At 33.8% G+C, this 20,683-nt stretch overlaps 1 protein-coding gene across 2 annotated transcripts; it reads left to right on the forward strand.

Moving 5' to 3' along the window:
• Nucleotides 1-232: 232 nt before the first annotated feature.
• On the forward strand, nt 233-18,680 carry LOC133180704 (centrosomal protein of 57 kDa-like). 2 transcript variants are annotated; one of them, XM_061315172.1, is made up of 9 exons: nt 233-355; nt 12,119-12,299; nt 12,471-12,647; nt 13,671-13,933; nt 16,127-16,204; nt 16,705-16,896; nt 17,147-17,352; nt 17,678-17,822; nt 18,351-18,680. In XM_061315172.1, the coding sequence occupies exons 1-9, from the start codon at nt 335-337 to the stop codon at nt 18,591-18,593; spliced, it is 1,506 nt and encodes a 501-aa protein (XP_061171156.1). In that variant the 5' UTR covers nt 233-334; the 3' UTR covers nt 18,594-18,680. The 2 variants fall into 2 exon arrangements, with proteins under 2 accessions (XP_061171156.1, XP_061171155.1); XM_061315171.1 differs by lacking the exon at nt 233-355 and adding an exon at nt 5,259-5,348.
• The last annotated feature ends 2,003 nt before the right edge of the window (nt 18,681-20,683 follow it).

A 20,683-nucleotide genomic window follows, 5' to 3' on the forward strand; every position in this document is an offset into this window, starting at 1 on the left:
AGCTACTTCACGGTCTTCTGTATCTGAACTTGAGATAATTATACACCGGAAGTATCGGTCTTGACCGGAAGTTGGGATATTTTAAAATATAATTATTTTAAATCAAGCCTTAAACAAATTGTGCACCTTCCAAAGAAATCATTAGTAAATGTATATTAAACTTTTAAAAAATCAAAGAAATTGAAATTTATTTCTATCAACCAATGAAAAGCCCTCTTTCTTTGAATGTTCGGCGGGAGTTTCCCGGATGTTGTGATGGCCGTTTGATTTGTTTACATCCAAAGTTGTGTGCTCTGTTTCTCTTGAGAATAGATCATTTCTTCAAAAGAACAGAATGGAAGACTCATACAATACAGTGAGTGCTTAACGATAAGGAAATAATAACATTGTCTACCTCCTTTATGTTTTTGAGGATGCAAATCACAAACATGTCAGGTCCATTCATGTCGATCTTTTTAAAAGTCCTATTCCGAATTCCCTCTTCAGTTTCCCTCACATTAGTTTAGCTTTTAAAATAGATTAATAAGTTATTTAGTTTTGTTCATTTTAAGAAGAAATTGTCCACAGCACATTTGAAATATAGTATGTGCTATGTTTTTTGACAGTGCGACTGTTGGGGCGAGCGCAGTTGTGTAGTAGGCCTACTGGTTAGCCAACTTTTTCACTTTTAAATTATTACTTCCACCTCTTAAAAACCACACGGGGCATTTGGAATGTCTAAGACTATGACGTCACATAACATTGTATTTTATAGTTGCATTTCCATAACAAAATCTGAAAAGTTCAAAATTTTCACAAAGAATGTTTTTAACCTACTATTTTACTGCAATATCCATTAAATCAGTTTATTTTTGGATGACTCTTTGTTCTTACTTCAAGAATGTAGTTAGCTGCAAGATGCATTTGGATTGCATCATGGGTCTCAAGGTTACTGTGGGAAAAAAATCATTTCGATCAACATGATCAATGTGCACGGTTCAAATTTCTGTTTTACCCAGGCATTGTGGTAAAAGCTCGCAGTATTGAGCAGCGCTGATCACTGCGCTTGCTTTCAACAGACATTACAGTTCTAAGGTTGTAGAAATTAATATGTTTTACGATGTGACTGTTAGGGCAAGCGCCAAGTGCATTTGTACCATCAAAAACCTATATACACAGTTTACACTTGTAACGTCGATCCACCTCTTCAAACTTCAAATCGACGAGACACAGTCTAGACTGTGACGTCACATGACATCAGAATAAACGGAGATAGCCGAATGTCCGGCTGGTTGAACGAGACTACAGTTCTTGTGCAAAAATAAATGAAATACCTTGTAGAGTAGATGCAGTTTTTTTTTGTTTCTTTTAACATGTTTAAGCTATCTGCAAAGAAATAAATGTAAACATATGTCTTGGTCAGGAACAATTATTCTTGGTCTTTTGTATGTTTTGTAATAATTTTGCATGGAACCCTGGTAGCAATGGAGTTCTGGGAATGTTTTACAAGAAAATTTGCCTGACGTATGTACAGATTCCATTCCAAATTTCCTCTGTTTTTACATGATAGTCTATTGAGCTCGCTTTGCGAGCAGCACTTCGCACTACTCGTTGTGCTTGCTATAATTATCATGTATGCTTAAAAAAGGTATTTCAAACTATTAGATTTGCAATTTGCAAGGTTTTTAGCTCACCTTAGCAGAAGGCTCAAGTGAGCTTTTCTGATCAAAATTTGTCCGTTGTCTGTTGTCTTCGCCATTGTTGTTGTAAACTTTTTTTTACATTTTCATCTTTTTCACATTTTCATCTTTTTCTCAAGAACCACTGGGCCAATTTTACCAAACTTGCCACAAAGTATCCTTGGGTAAAGGGAATTTAAAATTGTTCAAATGAAGGACAATGTCTTCTTCCAAGGGGAGATAATTACGAATTTGTGAAAAATTAATGGCATCATTTAAAAATCTTCTTCTCAGGAACCATTGTGCAAGAAAATATGAAACTTATGTGGAATCATTGTGAGAAAGTATAGATTCAGATTTGTTCAAATCATGATCCCCAGGAGTAGGGTGGGGCCACAATGGGTGATCAAAGTTTTACATAGGTATACATAGGAAAAATCTTTAAAAATCTTCTTCTCAAGAACAGCAAAGCCATTATTGGTCATATTCATATGGAAGCATCCTTGGGTAGTGTAAATTCAAGTTTGTTCAAATCATGACCTCCTGGGTAGGGTGGAGCCACAGTGGGTGATCATATTTATATTTCCATATTTATATGGAAGCATCCTCTGGTAGTGTAGATTCAAATTTGTTCAAATCATGACCCTTGAGGGTAGGGTTGGGCCACAATGGGCGATCAAAGTTTCACATTGAAAAAAATCTTTAAAAGTCTTCTTCTCAAGAACAGCAAAGCCATGATTAGTCAAATTTATATGAAAGCATCCTCAGATAATGTAGATTCAGATCCCCCCCCCCCCCCCAACAGTCTGCGATCAAAGTTTTACATAGGCTGACCTATATATTCTTTGGATGCTGTATCTGACCTATATTTTCTTTGGCTGCTGTAGCTGACCTATAATTTCTTTGGATGCTGTAACTGACCTATATTTTCTTTGGATGCTGTATCTAATCTAATGCTGTAGGTGACATTTTTGTATAAATGTTGAGGTAAAAGTTTTGGAGCAGGTCTCATTTTCCAGTATTTTGTAAGCTTTGACCCCCAATCCCCTTTCCCAAAAACCAAAATCTCAATTAAAAAAAATAAATTGAAAACAAAGAAGCTAGCATAGTAAGCTGATACATGAGATAAGGAGCAATCTAGTGAGAAACTCCCTAGGTGCTTCATAATATTCACAAATAATTTCTCATAAAACAACTGTGGGGTAGAGATTTGATAGGTCTGAATCCAAATTTTTAATTTATGACACCCTTGAAAATTAATATTATGGTAAACCCACTGCAAACATTTGAACAAACCAGCAAGAAAACAGCCCAGGGTCTTATCAGAAATTAAAATGAAAACTGTTTAATTTGTTGGTTAGAGTTTGGTGGACAAATCTCTTGAGTCCACTTTATGACGGGAGATTCTTTGTTGTTCTGTCATACAGTATAACTGATACGAGACAAGGGATAGGAGACAGTAGTTATGTAAAAGTGTCATAAATCTTCCTCTGTGTTAAAGCCTGGTGGAAAATGAAAGAAGAGTCAAACACTGGTGATTAGCTTGTCTGTGCATGGATAATTTGCAAGAGGCAAGAGTTGTCAAATTGTTTATTGTCACTCAAAATATATTAAAAAAAAAAAACATGCATTCTGTTCACACTTCACAATTATGGATTTGTGCAGAGTTCTTACTTAATTGGGACATTTGACATTTTCGTTCATCATTGGAAATACATGTAGTCTTAAAACATATACTACCTTGTAGTAACTTCTAAGATTACTTTTTGATTGAAAAAAAGAATGCTGTAAATTAAAGGATTTGATGGTAATGTTTTGCTATTTAAGAAACATATTTTCAGGTCTATTCTGACAGATCAAAGTAACCTAACATCCCCCCCCCCCCCACACACACACACACACATGTACACACTAGCATGAGCATGAATATACAAATTAAAACATACTTAAGATATATAATGTTCAGTTTTGGAGAATTGGGAGCTTGAGGAAGTCTTGAGGGCAACAGTATACCACTATATTCTTAGTTAATCATTGATTACCTGGTTGTCTCATTCAGTTTTGTGTGATTGACTAATGACATGCAGAAACTTGAATGCATGTAGTAAATGCAGACCTGTAAACAATAAGACAATAAGACTAATTATCCTTGAACATGTTGAACATGTTAAAAATATAGGCATGACCAACTGCACCTAATTCTTTCATGTTAATTTCCACCACAGTTTGTTTAGGACTTGTACCCAGGTTAAAAAGCTAGTAATCTTAGCAGTACTGACCAATCATATAAAACCAAGAATATAATCTAAAGTTAAACAACAGGGGTACTGCCTGGATTAATATTTATTGTAATTAGTGGGCCGGTATAAAAATTAGATTAGCAATTCCAAAATGTTTATCTGGCACCGGGATCAAAGTTGATGACTTGGTGTGTATAAGGAATTGTATAGAGGAAAGATTTGGTGATATAAGGCTGAATTTGTTTAACGCCCTACAACAAGAATACTGACTATTGATTCACGGCTTGTAGATTAGATTTATCTGACGTTTTTTAATAACGTGGAAACAAAAGGATCATGGGTTACAGGTTCAAAGCAATATCGGCAAACACCGAATATGACTTTAAGATGTGTGTATCTGACTGCACACATAGTATAGCTCCATAATACCTGTCTGGATATATGCACATTTTATTGCCATAATTTGTCTGTGCTGTTGCTCTCTTGTGGATTTCTGTGTAACTGGTCTGAATATCTTGTATGCATGTCTGAAAGTTAAAGACTGATTTTGAAGATATTTTCCAGTCCAGTCCAAGTGTTTTCAACCTTAGAGGTGATATGAAGTGGGTTTTTTTTTTTATAATTACTGAATACCATTTTAATATTGGATTTTTATTAAATTCAACTTAATGCCCAGGACTATTGTGATTCCAGATGTGATTATTTTTGGACTTGAACTTTCGGTTATTATTTGACATTCACACCACACTGATACCGAGAACTTCAGGTGTTTTCCATTTATTCAGCATTTCACAGAATTCATTTCTTTACCCCCAACAACAACAAGACTCTTCAATTATCAGATCAATAAAGTGTTAATATACAGTTTATATTACAAGTTGGAACTTTAAAAGGCATTAGCAAAATTTTTAATAAACACCATAAGATTGAACATTAAAGACCCATCATGGCAGAGCTAATGGATTACTTAATATCCCAGGTGAAAGGGGCCGGGCAACAGAAATTTGAAATCACTGTGTCACCTAATAGACAGAGAGCTGGTAAGGTAAGAAAATCGACAGGTAAATGGTTAATCTGGAGGTCCACAGGTAATGCTGTGACTGTCGATACACTGAGCAGGGAGTATCGGCGGGTACAGCTGTTATCTACTGGAGCTAAAACTGGCATATTGGAAAGTATAATTGGCTTGTGCATTGCCTAAGGAGTGTTAATTACAGAAAGAAAAAAAAAACATTCATGAATTTATTTTTTTATGCATTTATTGGATTAAGTTGATTTTTGATAGCATTTTTTTCTTCCTGTTCTTTGCACTGAACAAATGCTGAATGTGATTGATTTACTGAAAGGAAATTCACTTAATTAAAAATTATTTTGAGTGCTCTGAGTAATATTAAGGATTGCAATGCCAGTTTTCACCATTAAGGATCTTGTTGAGGCAACACAAGTTCAGGTAATTCTTAAATTGTGGAAATTTTTCCCCTAAAAAAATAATGTTGAGAGGTCTGCATGCATTAAATGCTAGTCTTTCACTTAATGTTCTATGTTCATCACCTATTTTGCACAGTGCTTGTAACTTGCACACTAAAGCCAGAAATTGAAGAAAAAATTAGCCACATTAAGGACATACGCAATGTACCTTACCTACTGATAATTTTTCAAGATATTCTTAATTTAAAATTATTGTGCCATCAGATGTTCGTAGACAAAAAATCAGCATGCATTACCAGGGGTTTTGAAGAGATATCAATTGATGAAAATTCTTGTATAATTCAAAGAAAAATATACAAAAATTACTAAACATATATTCTAGATGCATTGTTTATCCAAACTTGTTTTAGAAGAAGTGTACAACAGAATATAAAGACATTAAAATGTAGCACACAGTTCCTTTAAGTATTGGAACTCTTCAACTTCAGGGGAAAAGACAATAAAGTTCAAACTACGTTGCATATGTCCTTAATACCAGCACAGTTCAGACAATGGTGAAGTAATTTGCTTATTTTAAATTCCAGCATTCAAGAATGCCATCATTTAGTGTAAACCATACACTCAGCCATGTCAAATTAATTGTTAATGAAGTCCGCTATCAGATTGTACATCTGTTTAAAATATTTAACTGTCTTTGAATTCGATTCAAGTGCAATCCCATCAAGCATTTGTTCTTACTATGCTTACGGAAAAATAAAACCTCATTGTAATAGAGGAAAGAGGCATTTATAATTCAATAACTACAATTATGTGCTAGCTAGATCTATGCTGACTGTCATGTTATATATATTAGAGTTCTATCCCCTCTGGCTGATGTATTCAAAGCAATGTTTCAAGAATACTTTTGTGCTGCTTAAATTTTAAAGCAGTTCATTGAAAGTTAGAACATTGTTGCATTTATATACATTGTATTATAATGGCTGATTATCCAGACTCCAGTGACCATATATAGTGATTCAGAACATAATAAATACAGAAATACTGAGAAAGAAGTCTTAGAACTATTTGGAAAAAGGTAGGGGGGAAGGAAAGGCCCATTGGCCATACCACTCACATGAGTAACTTTAGTCTATGAAAATTTTTCATTGAAAGAAAAAAGTCTAAAACATAAACCACAACATGAACACTGCATCTGAAATTCTATTTAACTGAGAAGTATTTTTGTAATATTCTCTTCTTGGACTTCTCTCTTTTTCATGTCTATTGCAAAAAAAAAATAAGTATCACAGTGTCACAAATGACATAAGGTATTTCAGAGCAAGCAGATTCATGCTAATCATGAATATAGGACAATTAGTTATGGAACATCTTATAAGTGTCCTTAGCTTGTAGAGCATTGCTTGTTCAATTTCTGCTTTTAATTACATTTTCAATTAGATTTGAACATAATGTTATCCTGATCAATTTTTAGACTAACTCCACTGTCCTTAACCCTCGTACATGCAACCATGACTTGTTTTCTGTGCGTCTCTAGTGAATTCTGAGTGTGTGTAACTTACACAATCCCTCCTTGATATTTAGCCCCCCTTATCACCTGTCTTTATCCACAGAAATATAAATCTTAGTCAGACAATAGCTACATGGGCAACATTTGGGGCCAGTGAAATCTCTAGGCCGTTGTGGGGTGTTGATCGAGTGCTGCACTCTGACATAGTTCAGATAAGGCAGGGCTGTGCAGTTCTGTTTAGACAGTGAGGGGTGGTTGTTTATTCAGTGTAATTTATATGTAAGCTTTAGGTAATGTAATTGATTTTAGGTATTGGCAGTTGTCAAATTGTCAAGTTGTTAATACATTAATGTGTTGGAATAGGGTAGTTTAAAAAGGGTAGTTTTTTTGTGTGGATTAATAGCAATAGTTATTAAAACAGTTTGCTTGAATGGGAAGGTTAGGAATACATACATAGTGCAGTACAGCTAGCGCCAGGTTGTATTACACTGAAATAGCCCTGGGGATTCCAAACTAAAAGAACCCCTCTTCTTAATTATACATGACACACTCCCTTTAGGAAAAAAAGTTCAAATTTAAAGGCCACCCCCTTTATGCCAATTAAACTCCTTTAATATAGAGAAATGATGTAGTCCTAGCTGGAAGATGGTTTTTATAACTGAGGTGAAGTGTTTTCCTTCAGAGGAAATGAATTTTTTGCATCAAAACAGTTAACCCCTGCAGGTAGTGCTTGAGTATTCCACAACTTTTACAACATATCTTGCAGTGATATACAAGTAATCTAGGCCCTCTCAGAGTTCTAGAACAGGTTTAAATGCATTCGGAATGCATATAATAAATCTTAATATGCTTTTCTTTTTTTAATACCCTGTGTGTACATATCTTTAATTAATTCTATAAACCTCTGTGTTTAAAAAAAAGATCAAAGCCATGTTATTATGAATAGTATTTTTACTCTGCCTTTCAAATACCTTCATGTATTGTGTACTGTGTAGAAGTAGGTGACAATTTTTAAAGAACAGAGAAGACTTAAGTGACATTTTTACTCTCATGCTTGTCTGTATAGACCACTTAATATTTCTCTTCTGTAAATGAGGGGCATCAATAGAGAAAGTAATTGTGTGATTTCAATGATCCCCAGTCAGTGGCAAGTTGTTTGCGTGTACCTCGGCTAAAGGCATGAAATCCGTATTATGTTCATTTCGGAGAATTGAGTCAATATTCCTGGAACCATTGGAAACAGAAAGTTTACATCATCATGGTAATGTGTGTGGTATCTTTTATTCATTACTCTTCCATTGTGGCCCTTAATTTTTTTTTATTGCAAATATGAAACCACTTGTCAATGATTTGTTAAACATAAGATTCAAGATGTTATAATTATTATGAATGTTAATGCACAAATAATTTAAGACTCATGTTTAAAATTTTTAATTTATGAGAGTAGAGGAAGTTAGGATGTGATACTGGGTGTTCAAGTATACATGTAACTTTGCCAGTATCAAAACTGGTAAAACTTCTTCTCTGAAATTCTTGCATTAAATATAATAACTGCATGAAAACATTTCTAACACACATTATTTTCATTATATCATATATTTTAATTCCTACATGTCCAATGATTGGCAAAGCTGAAGTTGCATATAAGTAACCAGTGTAGCCTAGATATTGGTCATTTTTTTCATTTCTGTAGGCATGTAAAAATCTTTAAGAAAAAGACAGAGATTGTCTTGAATTTAAAAGTTCAGAAATCCTGGTACATTATGCTGATGTTTTGACAGATTTGGTTTGGTTTGATTTTCCTTTAATTCCTTCTAGCTGTAAAAAAGATTAAATTTTGATCCTATTATGCACGACAGTGCACACACACTTTAGACACTTTAGAACTGACATGTCTATGAACATTTCCATTTCATTAATAGATTAAAGAATTCACCTGAAGGATATTCAATCTATAAAATCTCATCTGATTTTCACTTCTTCAAGAGTGCCATTTCATTTCCCATTTTTAATGCATGATAGGCAATCATTTACGATAGTGAAATTCAAACCTTTTAATAACAATATTTCTATATCCCTTTAAACTGGGATAAAGACCCTCTTTTATCATAATGGTCTGGACATGAATATTTTACACTTGATTGGAAAAACGGATTCCCTATGTTCACTATAATCCCCATCTGAATTTGTTGTGTATGGGTATTATAGCAAGAACCATATTGGGTATATATATATATCAATAAACACCCACAATCCCTTTTTTTTCAATAGTCAAGACATGCAAAAACTTGTTGAGTTGGAATCAGTCGACATGCCTTTATATTGTCATTAGATTTGTAAACTAAGTAGGTGACCTAATTGTTCAGTGCTGTACACCCTGATTGTTTGATGTTTTATGTTTACCAATAACAGGGCTTTAGAGATCACACCTTTATCTATTTTCTGGGATGATGTTTGATATTGACATGTGGCAAACATTTGTGCTTTGGATTTCATAAATATTTGTTTGTGGATGATCTAAACAGACTTCATTGAAATGGAGCCATCTGCATCATATTGGGCCTTTTTAGCAGATTATCTAAAAAATTTGTGAAGAATGTATTGGCTTATACCATCTATTCTCTGAAATAAGTTCCATTGAATGTGGATACAATATGATTAAGGTATGATCCTCATGGCATTTTCAGTAGCTTCAGTCTGAAATAATTCTAATTCTATAGAGATATATGGCTTGAATCCACCAGATGTGTATTATATAAACTCGGAGGGTCAAATCAATAATATTATCTTTTGTTCAAGTTGACAAGTCAACAGAAAATCAACACTTGTTAGATAAAACTTCTTTAGTTTGTTGAATACATTTAGATAGGATAGAGACACGTGCCTTTGTATTTGACAGAGCAGTGAACATTGTACATGTTGTATGTGTACACCTGTAGATATGAACTTGGAGACTCTCTCTAAAAGTCAAAGTAATATGACTCTGAGAGTATTTTATTTATGATATATGGATTCTTAAAATTTTGGAGAAACAGGAATTTCAGTTTAGTCTTTGACATGCTTGAGTGACAAAATTATATCGCAATGAGTAATTTATACAAGGTTCTTCATAGGATTGATAACATCTTGTTTAAAGTAGAAAGTTCTGTAAGTATTTGGTAGTAGAGTTGACTGGAATGCACTTTTGTATATGTGCAGATGGATGAAGAATACAGTGCATACATGTGATCAGAAATTTTACATTTTTATGCCCCGCCATGAATATGGCCGGGGCATATAGTGTTTGTCATGTCCGTCTTCCGTCCTTCTGTCCTTCCGTCCTTCCATCTGTCCTTCCGTCACACTTTGTGTTTAGCTCTGTTCAAAGCTCAGTTTCAAAGAAACTATCCAAGATATTTTTATCAAACTTCATATGCTGATAGATATTGATGAGGGCTATGCAACTGCATCAACATTTTTGACCTTGACCTTTCCTTTGACCTTGACCCAGTCTATGCGAAAGTCAAAAATTTTTACAGGACATACGGTCTGGTAAAAATATATATTTTACCAGACCAAGAATTTACTTACCAGACCGACCTTTTTCTTCAAATTCATACATCATTATGATACAGGGATTGAAAGGGGGGGGGGGTATTCTCACTGTTAAATTGAACCTTAAATAGATCCAGAGTTGAGATTATTTTAAACAAAATGATTTTATTGAAATAAACAAACTTATTATTGTTTCCTTTTTAAAAGGTAGTACATATGACAAATGCATACAATTTTCTCTTTTTCTGGTTATTTGACACATATAAACGAAATATACAGTGTCAAAGATTTTTTTTCTAAAACTTAAAATGCACTTTAAAATATATTTATTTATTTCCTGAAGTAACTCATTACGGTTACTCTTGTTTTATAATAAAAATAATCTACCCAACCGAATCTACGTATGAGCTATCTATAGATCTATATTCCATCACAGAGGAAATTCGAATTAGAAATAACCGCTCATGACAGGGTTGATATAGATTAAAATTAATCATGTATTACTGCTAAATGGATCGAATAAAGGATATGTGTGGAAAATAAGACCATATGAACATGTAAATTCAGATTTTTAGGCCTTATTTTTTCATCGGCCATTTGGTCCTGTATCCTGAATTTTTTTACCGACCCGAACCAAATTTTACCGGTAAAAACCGACGGTCCGGTGACTTTCGCATAGACTGTTGACCTCACTTTTCTTAAATTAGTGTTTAGCTCAGTTTTAAAGATACCATTCAAGATAGTGTAATGAAACTTCATATGTTGATACCTACTGACGTAAGCTATTCAACTGCATCAACATTTTTTGACCTTGACCTTTCTTTTGACCTTGACCTCACTTTTCTTAAATTGGTGTTTAGCTCAGTTTTAAAGATACCATTCAAGAAAGTGTAATCAAACTTCATATGTTGATACATACTGATGTAAGCTATTCAACTGCATCAACATTTTTTGACCTTGACCTTACTTTTGACCTTGACCTCACTTTTCTTAAATTGGTGTTTAGCTCAGTTTTAAAGATACCATTCAAGATAGTGTAATCAAACTTCATATGTTGATACATACTGATGTATGCTATTCAATTGCATCAACATTTTTTTGACCTTGACCTTTCTTTTGACCTTGACCTCACTTTCCTTAAATTAGTGTTAAGCTCAGTTTTAATGAAACCATTCAAGATATTTTTAACAAACTTCATATCCTGATACATACTGATGTAACCTTTTCAACTGCATCAACATTTTTTGACCTTGACCTTTCTCTGACCTTGACCTCACTTTTCTTAAATTAGTGTCAAACTTCATATGCTGATACATACCGATAAGAGCTATTCAACTGCATCAATATATTTTGACCTTGACCTTTTCTTTGACCTTGACCTCACTTTTCTTAAATTAGTGTTTAGCTCATTTTTAAAGAAACCATTCATAATATTTTCATCAAACTTCATATGCTTATACATACTGATGTAACCTTTTCAACTGCATCAACATTTTTTGACCTTGACCTTTCCGCTGACCTTGACCTCACTTTTCTTAAATTAGTGTCAAACTTCATATGCTGATACATACCGATGAGAGCTATTCAACTGCATCAATGTTTTTTGACCTTTACCTTTCCTTTGACCTTGACCTCACTTTTCTCAATTTGTGTTAAAATGTTGCATTACTAATATACCCTCGGCGGGGCATTCATGTCCTATGGACATATTTCTAGTTAATTAATTTATGATTGGACTTTTTTTTTGACAGACTTTTTCGCCACACATTTTGGGAGGGAAGAGCCCTACAAAGCGCCCTCTATACAGGAACCAGGAGGAATCCGTGAACTTGACAGCCTACCATGACTATCCAACAAAGCCTTTCATCAATGATGATTATCGCTTTGATCCGGCCAAACCCGTCAAACCATTCCCAGAAAACAATAGAACAGGTAAAGTTTTTGGGAAGAATTACTGTTGCTGTAATATTCTGTGCTTTCTGCTGGACTGTATGAGGTGTGCTTTGAAATAATCATGTAAACCTGGAGTTTATCTGTATAAAGATAGCTTAATGTAACTGATTCAGAGGTTGAAGTGGTTAATGTTTATTATTCTTGTTACAGCTGTTATATCAGCGCTAAAGAATCTCCAAGAAAAAATTCGGAAACTGGAGGTGGAGCGAGGGACAGCAGAAAATAATCTGAAATCTCTCGCTGCGGAGACAACAAAATACAAAAACATCCTACAGAAGGAACCACAAAATACACCCGGCCAGTCAACTGTGTCCAAAAATACTCAAGGTACCACCTGCACACATGATTGAAAGTTACTATAGGATTTCTTATGCCCTGTTCACACGGAGAGTTTAATTCGCAGTAAATTAATGCGAAGTAAACTAATGCGAATTTAATTAATGCGAGTTAAATTGCGTTCACACGAAAACTAAGGCGAAGTAAACTAATGCGAATTAAAGTTTTATTTCTACAATAAAGCTATTCAGTAAGGCTATTATGACGTCATTTTGCGAATCACGTCACATTGTGCTGAGCAGATACATTTGACCACTGATTTGACATAATGCCATAGTGTCTGTACACATTTTAGTAATTATCATAATTTCCCATTGTTTTCCACTCAAAAATAGCACAAATACCTATATCTGACCACCGACATGTGGCCTGTGACTTAATTCTGCACTTACGCATGCGTCAAAATTTAATTCGAATTAGCTTCATTTAGCGTTCACACGGAGCTCATGCGAAGTAATTTAATGCGCAGTAAACTAATTCGAATTAAACTAATTCGCATTAAATTCTCCGTGTGAACGCAGATCAAATTTAATTCGCAGTAACTTACGTTTAATTCGAATGAAACTCTCCGTGTGAACAGGGCATTAGTCCATGTCTGATATGCTTCGAGATCTAGTAGCTCTGATTTATGTGGAATAATTTGAGTCTACACAGTAGATGTTGTACTTTACTGTACAAATAAAATGATTAGGCTTTAGTTTAATTTTATTGTTCAATGAATAAATGGCACCCTGATGATGTTGGCATAGATTTAACTGTGAATCATTTGTATATCTAGCTTGCTTGTTAGTGAATATCTGCTTCTGTTACCAAGTCAAATTTCATTGTACCAAATAATGTCACTTTTACTGGATTAAACTGTCCTTGAGATTCAGTGTTCCAGACTTTATTGTAATTTGGTAATCTACTCACTGAGCTTATATATATATATATGTATACAGTTGTACTTGAATACACAAATTTCTATGAAAATTAAGTGTTTAGTTTAAATTGTTATTGTTCTGATTTCTACAGAACTTGAGACACAGTTAACAGCTGCTGAAACTAGGAGTCAGCTGTTGGAGAAACAGCTGGATTACATGAGGAGGATGGTACAAACGGCAGAAAATGACCGACAGGAGGCGGTCATCAAGGCCGCTGTAACTGACCGAGTAGACAAGGTCATACAACCCTCACCACAACCCGGCCCCTCCCCCGAATATCTCAGGCAGCGAGAAAAACTAATGGAACTCGAGAGGGAGCATCTCAGACTCACAGCATCTCAGACACTGTCAGAGGTAAGAACTAGAGTCGAGACATCTCAATCTCTGTCAGAGGTAAGATCTAGAGTCAAGACATCTCAATCTCTGTCAGAGGTAAGATCTAGAGTCAAGACATCTCAATCTCTGTCAGAGGTAAGATCTAGAGTCGAGACATCTCAATCTCTGTCAGAGGTAAGATCTAGAGTCGAGACATCTCAATCTCTGGCAGAGGTGAGATCTAAAGTCAAGACATCTCAATCTCTGGCAGAGGTAAGGTCTATGGGCATCTTAAACTCTTGTAGAGATGAGATTGAGAGATCGAGATATCTCAATCACTGCCATGAGTAAAAATTTGAAGTTATATACTCATTCTGAAATAAAATGTCAAAATTGAGTATCTCAAATTCTCTGTGACAAGATGGAGATAAAATTTGAGATGAACATTTAAAAGAAAAAGAAGTTAAGCATTTGTGTTACCATGGTTAGTTTTTCTTTTACTGATTGACATCAAATTACAAAGTGTCTGGTGTATAAAGATGATTTGATTACAATTAACAAATGTTCAACATGATTTATAAAGCCATTCTAATTTTATCTTCACAAATTGAGATGAATAGTTTGCATGTCTTAACATGCCTGCATGCCATTTTTTTTATTACTGCCAATTTCCTTTTAAACTGTTCTTTCACCAAAAGTATAGAATAAACTTCCAGATAATAAATTTCACTATAATAAAAATAATATAAAACTTTATTGGAAAGTTTATGAGCAGCACCAAACAATTTGAAAATACAGAAAAGCATTGAAATTCCAAACCAAATAAAAATCAATGGGTTATTTTATTTTTTATGGGCGTTATAAAATATTCATAATAGGGCAAGCCTCGGAGAGTCATTTTAAAATTCCATAATTTGTCTGACAGGAAAACAAATGAATACAAATGAATACTCTCAGTGCAAGAATGAAAGCCTATTGCCAGCTTTTCACTGTGTTAGGAAGCTATTATTCTGTACAATGAATGGTATGGCATTGTAGATTGTAATGGCAATGGAGAATCCTGTCTCATCCTGTGTATGCATTGCAAATAAACCCTTACTGAACATAATAATTTTTCTCAGTTGTGGAGTGATTTAGCAGTTATTCTGAATGACGGAAACTTATGTAATTGAAAATTAATACAAAATGTACATTTAAATAGTGTTTAAATGTTTGCTGTGTACACATTTTAAGTAGAATAAATTTATTATTATCATTTTAAAATTTGAAGAAAAAAAATGAGCATTGATTATAAATCTAGGTGGATTTTTTAGGGCAACCTTTTTGATGTTTAATCAGCACATAAGAACTTGGAAAACTTCATTTCACATGTGTCATTTTCTCAAGTGTTCAAATGCATACTAATTAGGCATTGTTTGATACCCTGCAAGAAGCTTAAAAGTTCTTGAATTTATTTTTAAAAAGGAAAACAAATAATTGTGAAAATAAATAAATATTTAAAAAGAAAAAAAAAGGGGGCCACACATGTTATACAGGATTTTGATTGAGCAGAAAATTTCCTTTTCCATTTAAATGTCAAGGGCCCTTATCTGTCAGCGCTAATTACCGTAGAAGATTTTAAAAAACGAATTTTGAGTATTTTTATGTTTAATTCACTCTCACTTGCATACTTGGAGTTTAAATAGCTGTGAAGTTTGTGTCTAATTATTACATTTAAATCCCGCCTTGTTTGGTCTTTGAATTTTGATACAATACCCATTTTAAGCAGCTGTTCTTCATGGCATTTCTTATCAAGCATGTTTGACTTTACACAATTGAATTTGTTGGGCTTATCTGGGTAAACAAAAGTGATATTACATGACTTGCCCAAAATAGCTATGTAGTACAAACTGGTCTGGATATTCTGTGAGCTTTTCAAATTCAATATATACATGCATACATCAAAAATTTGTTTTCTTATACATGTATTAGAAGTAAGGGGCTTGAAAAAGGAAAGTGTGAGCAATACAGTTAATGTTAGAATTGGTAATAACAAAAAAAAAAACATAATAAACAAAGACAAGGAATAAATAACTGTTGAATTAAATGCATTCTTAGATCAATTCATGTATTAACAATTATGAAAAACTAATGCATACCAAAATGAACTTAAAACTTTTATCTGCTGTTGTTTCCACATAAACTGTCAACTTTTACCAGTTTAAGTGAATAGTGTTTTTTAAATATTTGTAGAACAAAATCCGAGAGTTGGAGGAAAAACTCCAGGAAGAGAGACATCGCCGTAGGTTAATGGAGGATAAAACCGTAGAAGTAAGTTTACATTGTCTGAGAGAGAAATGAGAGTATGATCTACAGAGGAGGAGGTCCTGTACTATCAAAGTGTCACTATATATTGATATGTATAGGGATAAAACCTAGAAAGAAATTATAAGACATTAACAAAGAGAAATCAGGCTTGGTTGTTACCAACATCAAAGCAGGAGACTCACCTTATTCCTATTTTTGTATCATAATTGTAGAAATTGCTCAGTTATAGTATACACTGTAAAAAAGATATCATCTGGTCTGTATTTACGCAGAAGCGGAAGATTAAGTTATTGTTTTTCATGGATTGCAGTGTCTGTATAAATTGCAAAGTTACTGGTCTTTATAGGGATGAGAAATTACTTGTATGTTAGCAAACTTTCACAAGCCCCTTGTATCTAAACATTTTCTTGTTATAATTACAAACTTTCATGCATATAATATGTTTTAATGTTGTCTCAGTTGCACGATTACTGACATTTTTCATGACATTGTGTTTATTACAGCAAGAATCCCTAGCAGAGTCAGCTCGAATATTAAGGAATGCAGAAAGCATCGATAGATTAACACAGAAAGCAAAGAAAACGAAAAAACGGCGCAAAGCATCAGCAAACAAGAAACAGAAACAGGCGCCACCCACAGACCACAGCAAGCATTACAGACTCAATCTTGCCGACATCCCATTTGTAGCAGGAAAAGTAAGTCACAGTGGAAACTTCATGTCTTCTAAATGTTTTATGGAAGCAGGACTCGGAAGAGTAAAAATATTATATCCAGTACTGTATATAAATGTCTTATTGTAAGAAATCAAGTTTCAATTAAAATGACAAAATTTTACCCTGGAGTTGTGCTTTACAATTTTAATAATCATACTCATTAGCAAAATGACATGTAATGTAAATCCTAGAAAATCACTATTGAGAATAAAACTGAAATATCTGTTCACAGTCCCTGACAGCTAGTCACTCAGTAGGAGCCAATGTACAGCGTGTGCTCTCCTTGATGAAGTCCCACAACATGGCCCTGTGTAATGGAATGGACCACCACTCTAGATCCTCCAGCCCTTCCTCTGGATCCTCCAGCTCGGGTAGCATCGACACAGACCTAGCTGAGCTCCTACTACAGCTACAGGACGAGTTTGGTCAGATGAGCTGGTAAGTTGGTTTTATTCAACTTGGTTGAAAGTTACTATTAAAGAAGATTTAAAACATGATTTTATGTACAACTTTTTACATGTTAGAAGTACACTGTATCAATCCCATGATCATGATGATGAACATGTATATAGGTATCTTATTTATCCCAATAATATCGTAGCAATAAAACATGCTATCCTCTCTCCCTTTACATTATACATTTCCAAAAATTAAACAAAAATTAATAATAGGACCTCTGTATTCAAGAACTATTTCTGTGTCTTTTGGGTGTTTACATGCTATAGTTAAGGAAGACTTGTGAGTTTAACGTTTTGTGTTTCAGCGAGCACCAGGAGCTGTCCCACGAGATCAGCGAGGCCACGGATCCCCAGATCAGGGAGGACCTGGAAAGGGAACTTGATGCGCTTGTGACGCGAATGGAGAGCAAGAGTCAGCAAATTTCTAAAATACGACGACATCAAAATAAAGTAAGCACAGTCTTAAGAATAACAACAGTCTGACAGGAGAGAAGCCAAGATATGGCAAAACTTTTCCAATTATCCAAAAGAATCTCCAGAAAGAAATGCTCTTACACACATTGATTTGGATATTATAACTTTAGTAAAATTGTACAAAATCCTTCTGTGTTAAGAATGTCTAACTTTCAGTGTCATTAAGTTCACCACACTGAATGCAGTTGTCACTGTAGTATGGAAAGGAGGAATGAGTTAATATACATTGAAAATTCATAAATATATATATAATGAAAAACATATGGCTGGACCGGGAATCGAACCCGGGACCCCTGCATTACTAGTCTGGTGCTCTAACCACTGAGCTATCCAGGCCGATGTCCACAATCCAGCCTAAATTCCTACATCACACTCATGTTTGTAAACAATTTTTCCCATGATTTTACATTATTTTTGTGGCAATAAAATATACCCCATATGTATTTACAATCCTCAAATTGCATTCAAACAACTCTATCAAGCATATTCATGTTCTTTATTTAGATAGATCAAAAGAAGAAGAAAAAGAAAACAGTAGACCCGTCTAAGCGACGGTCAGCCTCGGCGAATGCATACAGCCACCAGAACGGTGAAGTGGAAGTGACCACAACAATAAAAACTCGTGGCCGCTCAGCGGGAGTCGTTCATGTACAACCTACGAATGCCAGGGAGGTGTCATTGAATGTGTTAAAAGACATGAAAAAATTACAAACCACGTTACGAAAAGATGATTTAGCCTGGGAGTAGCCAGATTTGATATTATGGATTTTATCTTTGTTTTTCCATTTGCGACTGTGATACTGCATGGCCTGTGCTCTTTTTTGGGGGGGGGGGGGGGGGGGGTTAAAATTCCCATCAATATTCGTTCGCTCATATTGTTCCCGCGTGTTTATTGTTGTAGTCATGGATCACCTGTCTGTTGATAATGACCGTCAGCTGTTGTGGAGTGAATGATAACAAAATATACTTTTTACTGCCAAACACATTTTTTAAATATGTGCAAAGGATTTTTTTTTTCTAATATTTTTTCCCTCCAAAAATTTAGAATTCTGCAATATGAACTCTTCAAAACTTTCTTCCAAGTATTTTCTATAATTTTCTTTATAACAAATTGCAAATTCATAGCAAATTTGAAACAAATACAACAAAGTGTTTTTTTTTTTTAATTTGTCAGAAAATTTTTTCCTAAAATCAAAATAATATGTGTTTTATTTTTTTAATGTACATTTTACTGATTCAGAAGTCCACTGATTAAAGACAGCAGCATTTATATTGTATCATTCATTAATCAGAGTTTTATGGATGTGTGAAACAAACTCATTTTTCAAAATCATGAGTAAATCCTGAATGCTTTCAGACTGTTAAAAGCTTTCTTCATTCAGTTTTATATGCAAAAAAACGAGAGATACACTGTAATATCATTGAAATAAAGAAAGAAACAGCTAATTTGAGCCCGTAAAATGTGACTTCATTGTTGAAAAATTCTAGTGAGATCAAAAAAAAATTTGTCTTTTTGTTGAAGACAGTAAAGCAAAATGATACAAGTTAAAATATTCCTCTGACTTAGCTGTCATATCCAAATATAATTTAGCTTTTTACATGGTATTAGATTTTCTTATTCATTTTTTAAACTCAGTTGTAAAATATTATTTGTACATAAATTATATATTTATATACATTTAAAAAAATTTTTACCTCAATAAAAGGTTTGAAATTATATTATTCATTGACTCTTTTATGTATAAAAATTCTGTGTGAAGCAGAAAAAGGATGGAATAATTTTCTTTTATTCAGTGCGATTAATTTTAAATTCTTAATGTCCCTAGAGAATTGTTTGCATATATCGAGGTTATCATTTACTGTGATATGGATTCTTAAGGTCAAGATCTAGTAAATGAAAGGAGCCTACAGATTTCTCAAATTTGAGAAATAAATTCCTTTAAAGATGTTTTTTAAGTATAGCTTGGTCAAATAAGGTGTATCGCGGCATATTTTCTAGGTAAACAAGATCAAAAATCGTATTTTAAACAGTCTTTTTTGATGAAAAATTAATAAAATAAGTCATGAATATGGGAGTTTTTTCCTTATCGGACAAAGGAAATGTATCCAGATTGCCTACAGTCTCTCAGAAAACGGTAAATTGTTTGTTCTTATCCTCTTCTTTATATTAATATCAAATTGAATATAGGTTTCGGGATTCATTTTCACATTATTTCAAATTGAATTCCATGAAAAAACTTTATTTTCTACATAATTCTATCAGAGCCGTTAAGTACGGGAAAAAGAAAGTTTTAATTGATTATGACGTCATAATGGATCTAGCACGAAAAAGACAGTCGAAAGTCATTTACTAGATCTTGTCCTTAAGGTGAAATGTCCCTCTGATAAGAGAAATAACTTTCCAAGGAAATTATTCCTAGCAATCTAATGAAGTGTTCAATAAGAGTTTAATGATGAGGACCATTATGTAGTCAATTCAATCGAATCTGCAGGGATTAATTGACTTTAATTTTCAGATTCACTTGCCCTTCGGGCAAGCAAACTCAAACTTTGACTTGTCCGAATGCAGAATTTGGTTGCCCAAAATTTAGAAAGAAGAGAAAATACCGGTTACTTGATTTATTATTGTAAATAAAGTGAGATATTACTTTTTACATTGTTTTGGCAATTTAACTGCTAGAAAAAAATCTTAATGTGCTGGTGATGCTACATTTGTAAATACTTGTATACCACTTTCCTGTCATTTACCATCCTGTAACTCACGCTGCCATGCAGCAATATTTCCTTTAGATAAATTTCATATTCTATAAATTATTTTCTGTGCGATTTTTTTTTTG

This window comes from Saccostrea echinata, unplaced genomic scaffold (genome assembly GCF_033153115.1).
Source record: "Saccostrea echinata isolate AGI-Se365-2 ecotype Australia unplaced genomic scaffold, CSIRO_AGI_Sech_v1 ptg000007l, whole genome shotgun sequence".
NCBI classification, from domain to species: domain Eukaryota; kingdom Metazoa; phylum Mollusca; class Bivalvia; order Ostreida; family Ostreidae; genus Saccostrea; species Saccostrea echinata.

What these genes read in the sequence shown, in the direction of transcription:
- LOC133180704 (XM_061315171.1), top strand. Translation starts at nt 5,301, where the DNA reads ATGCCAGTTTTCACCATTAAGGATCTTGTTGAGGCAACACAAGTTCAG. An exon ending in TGTGTCCAAAAATACTCAAG is followed by an intron (nt 12,648 to 13,670) that starts GTACCACCTGCA and finishes TGATTTCTACAG; the next exon opens with AACTTGAGACACAGTTAACA. An exon ending in TACGACGACATCAAAATAAA is followed by an intron (nt 17,823 to 18,350) that starts GTAAGCACAGTC and finishes TTCTTTATTTAG; the next exon opens with ATAGATCAAAAGAAGAAGAA.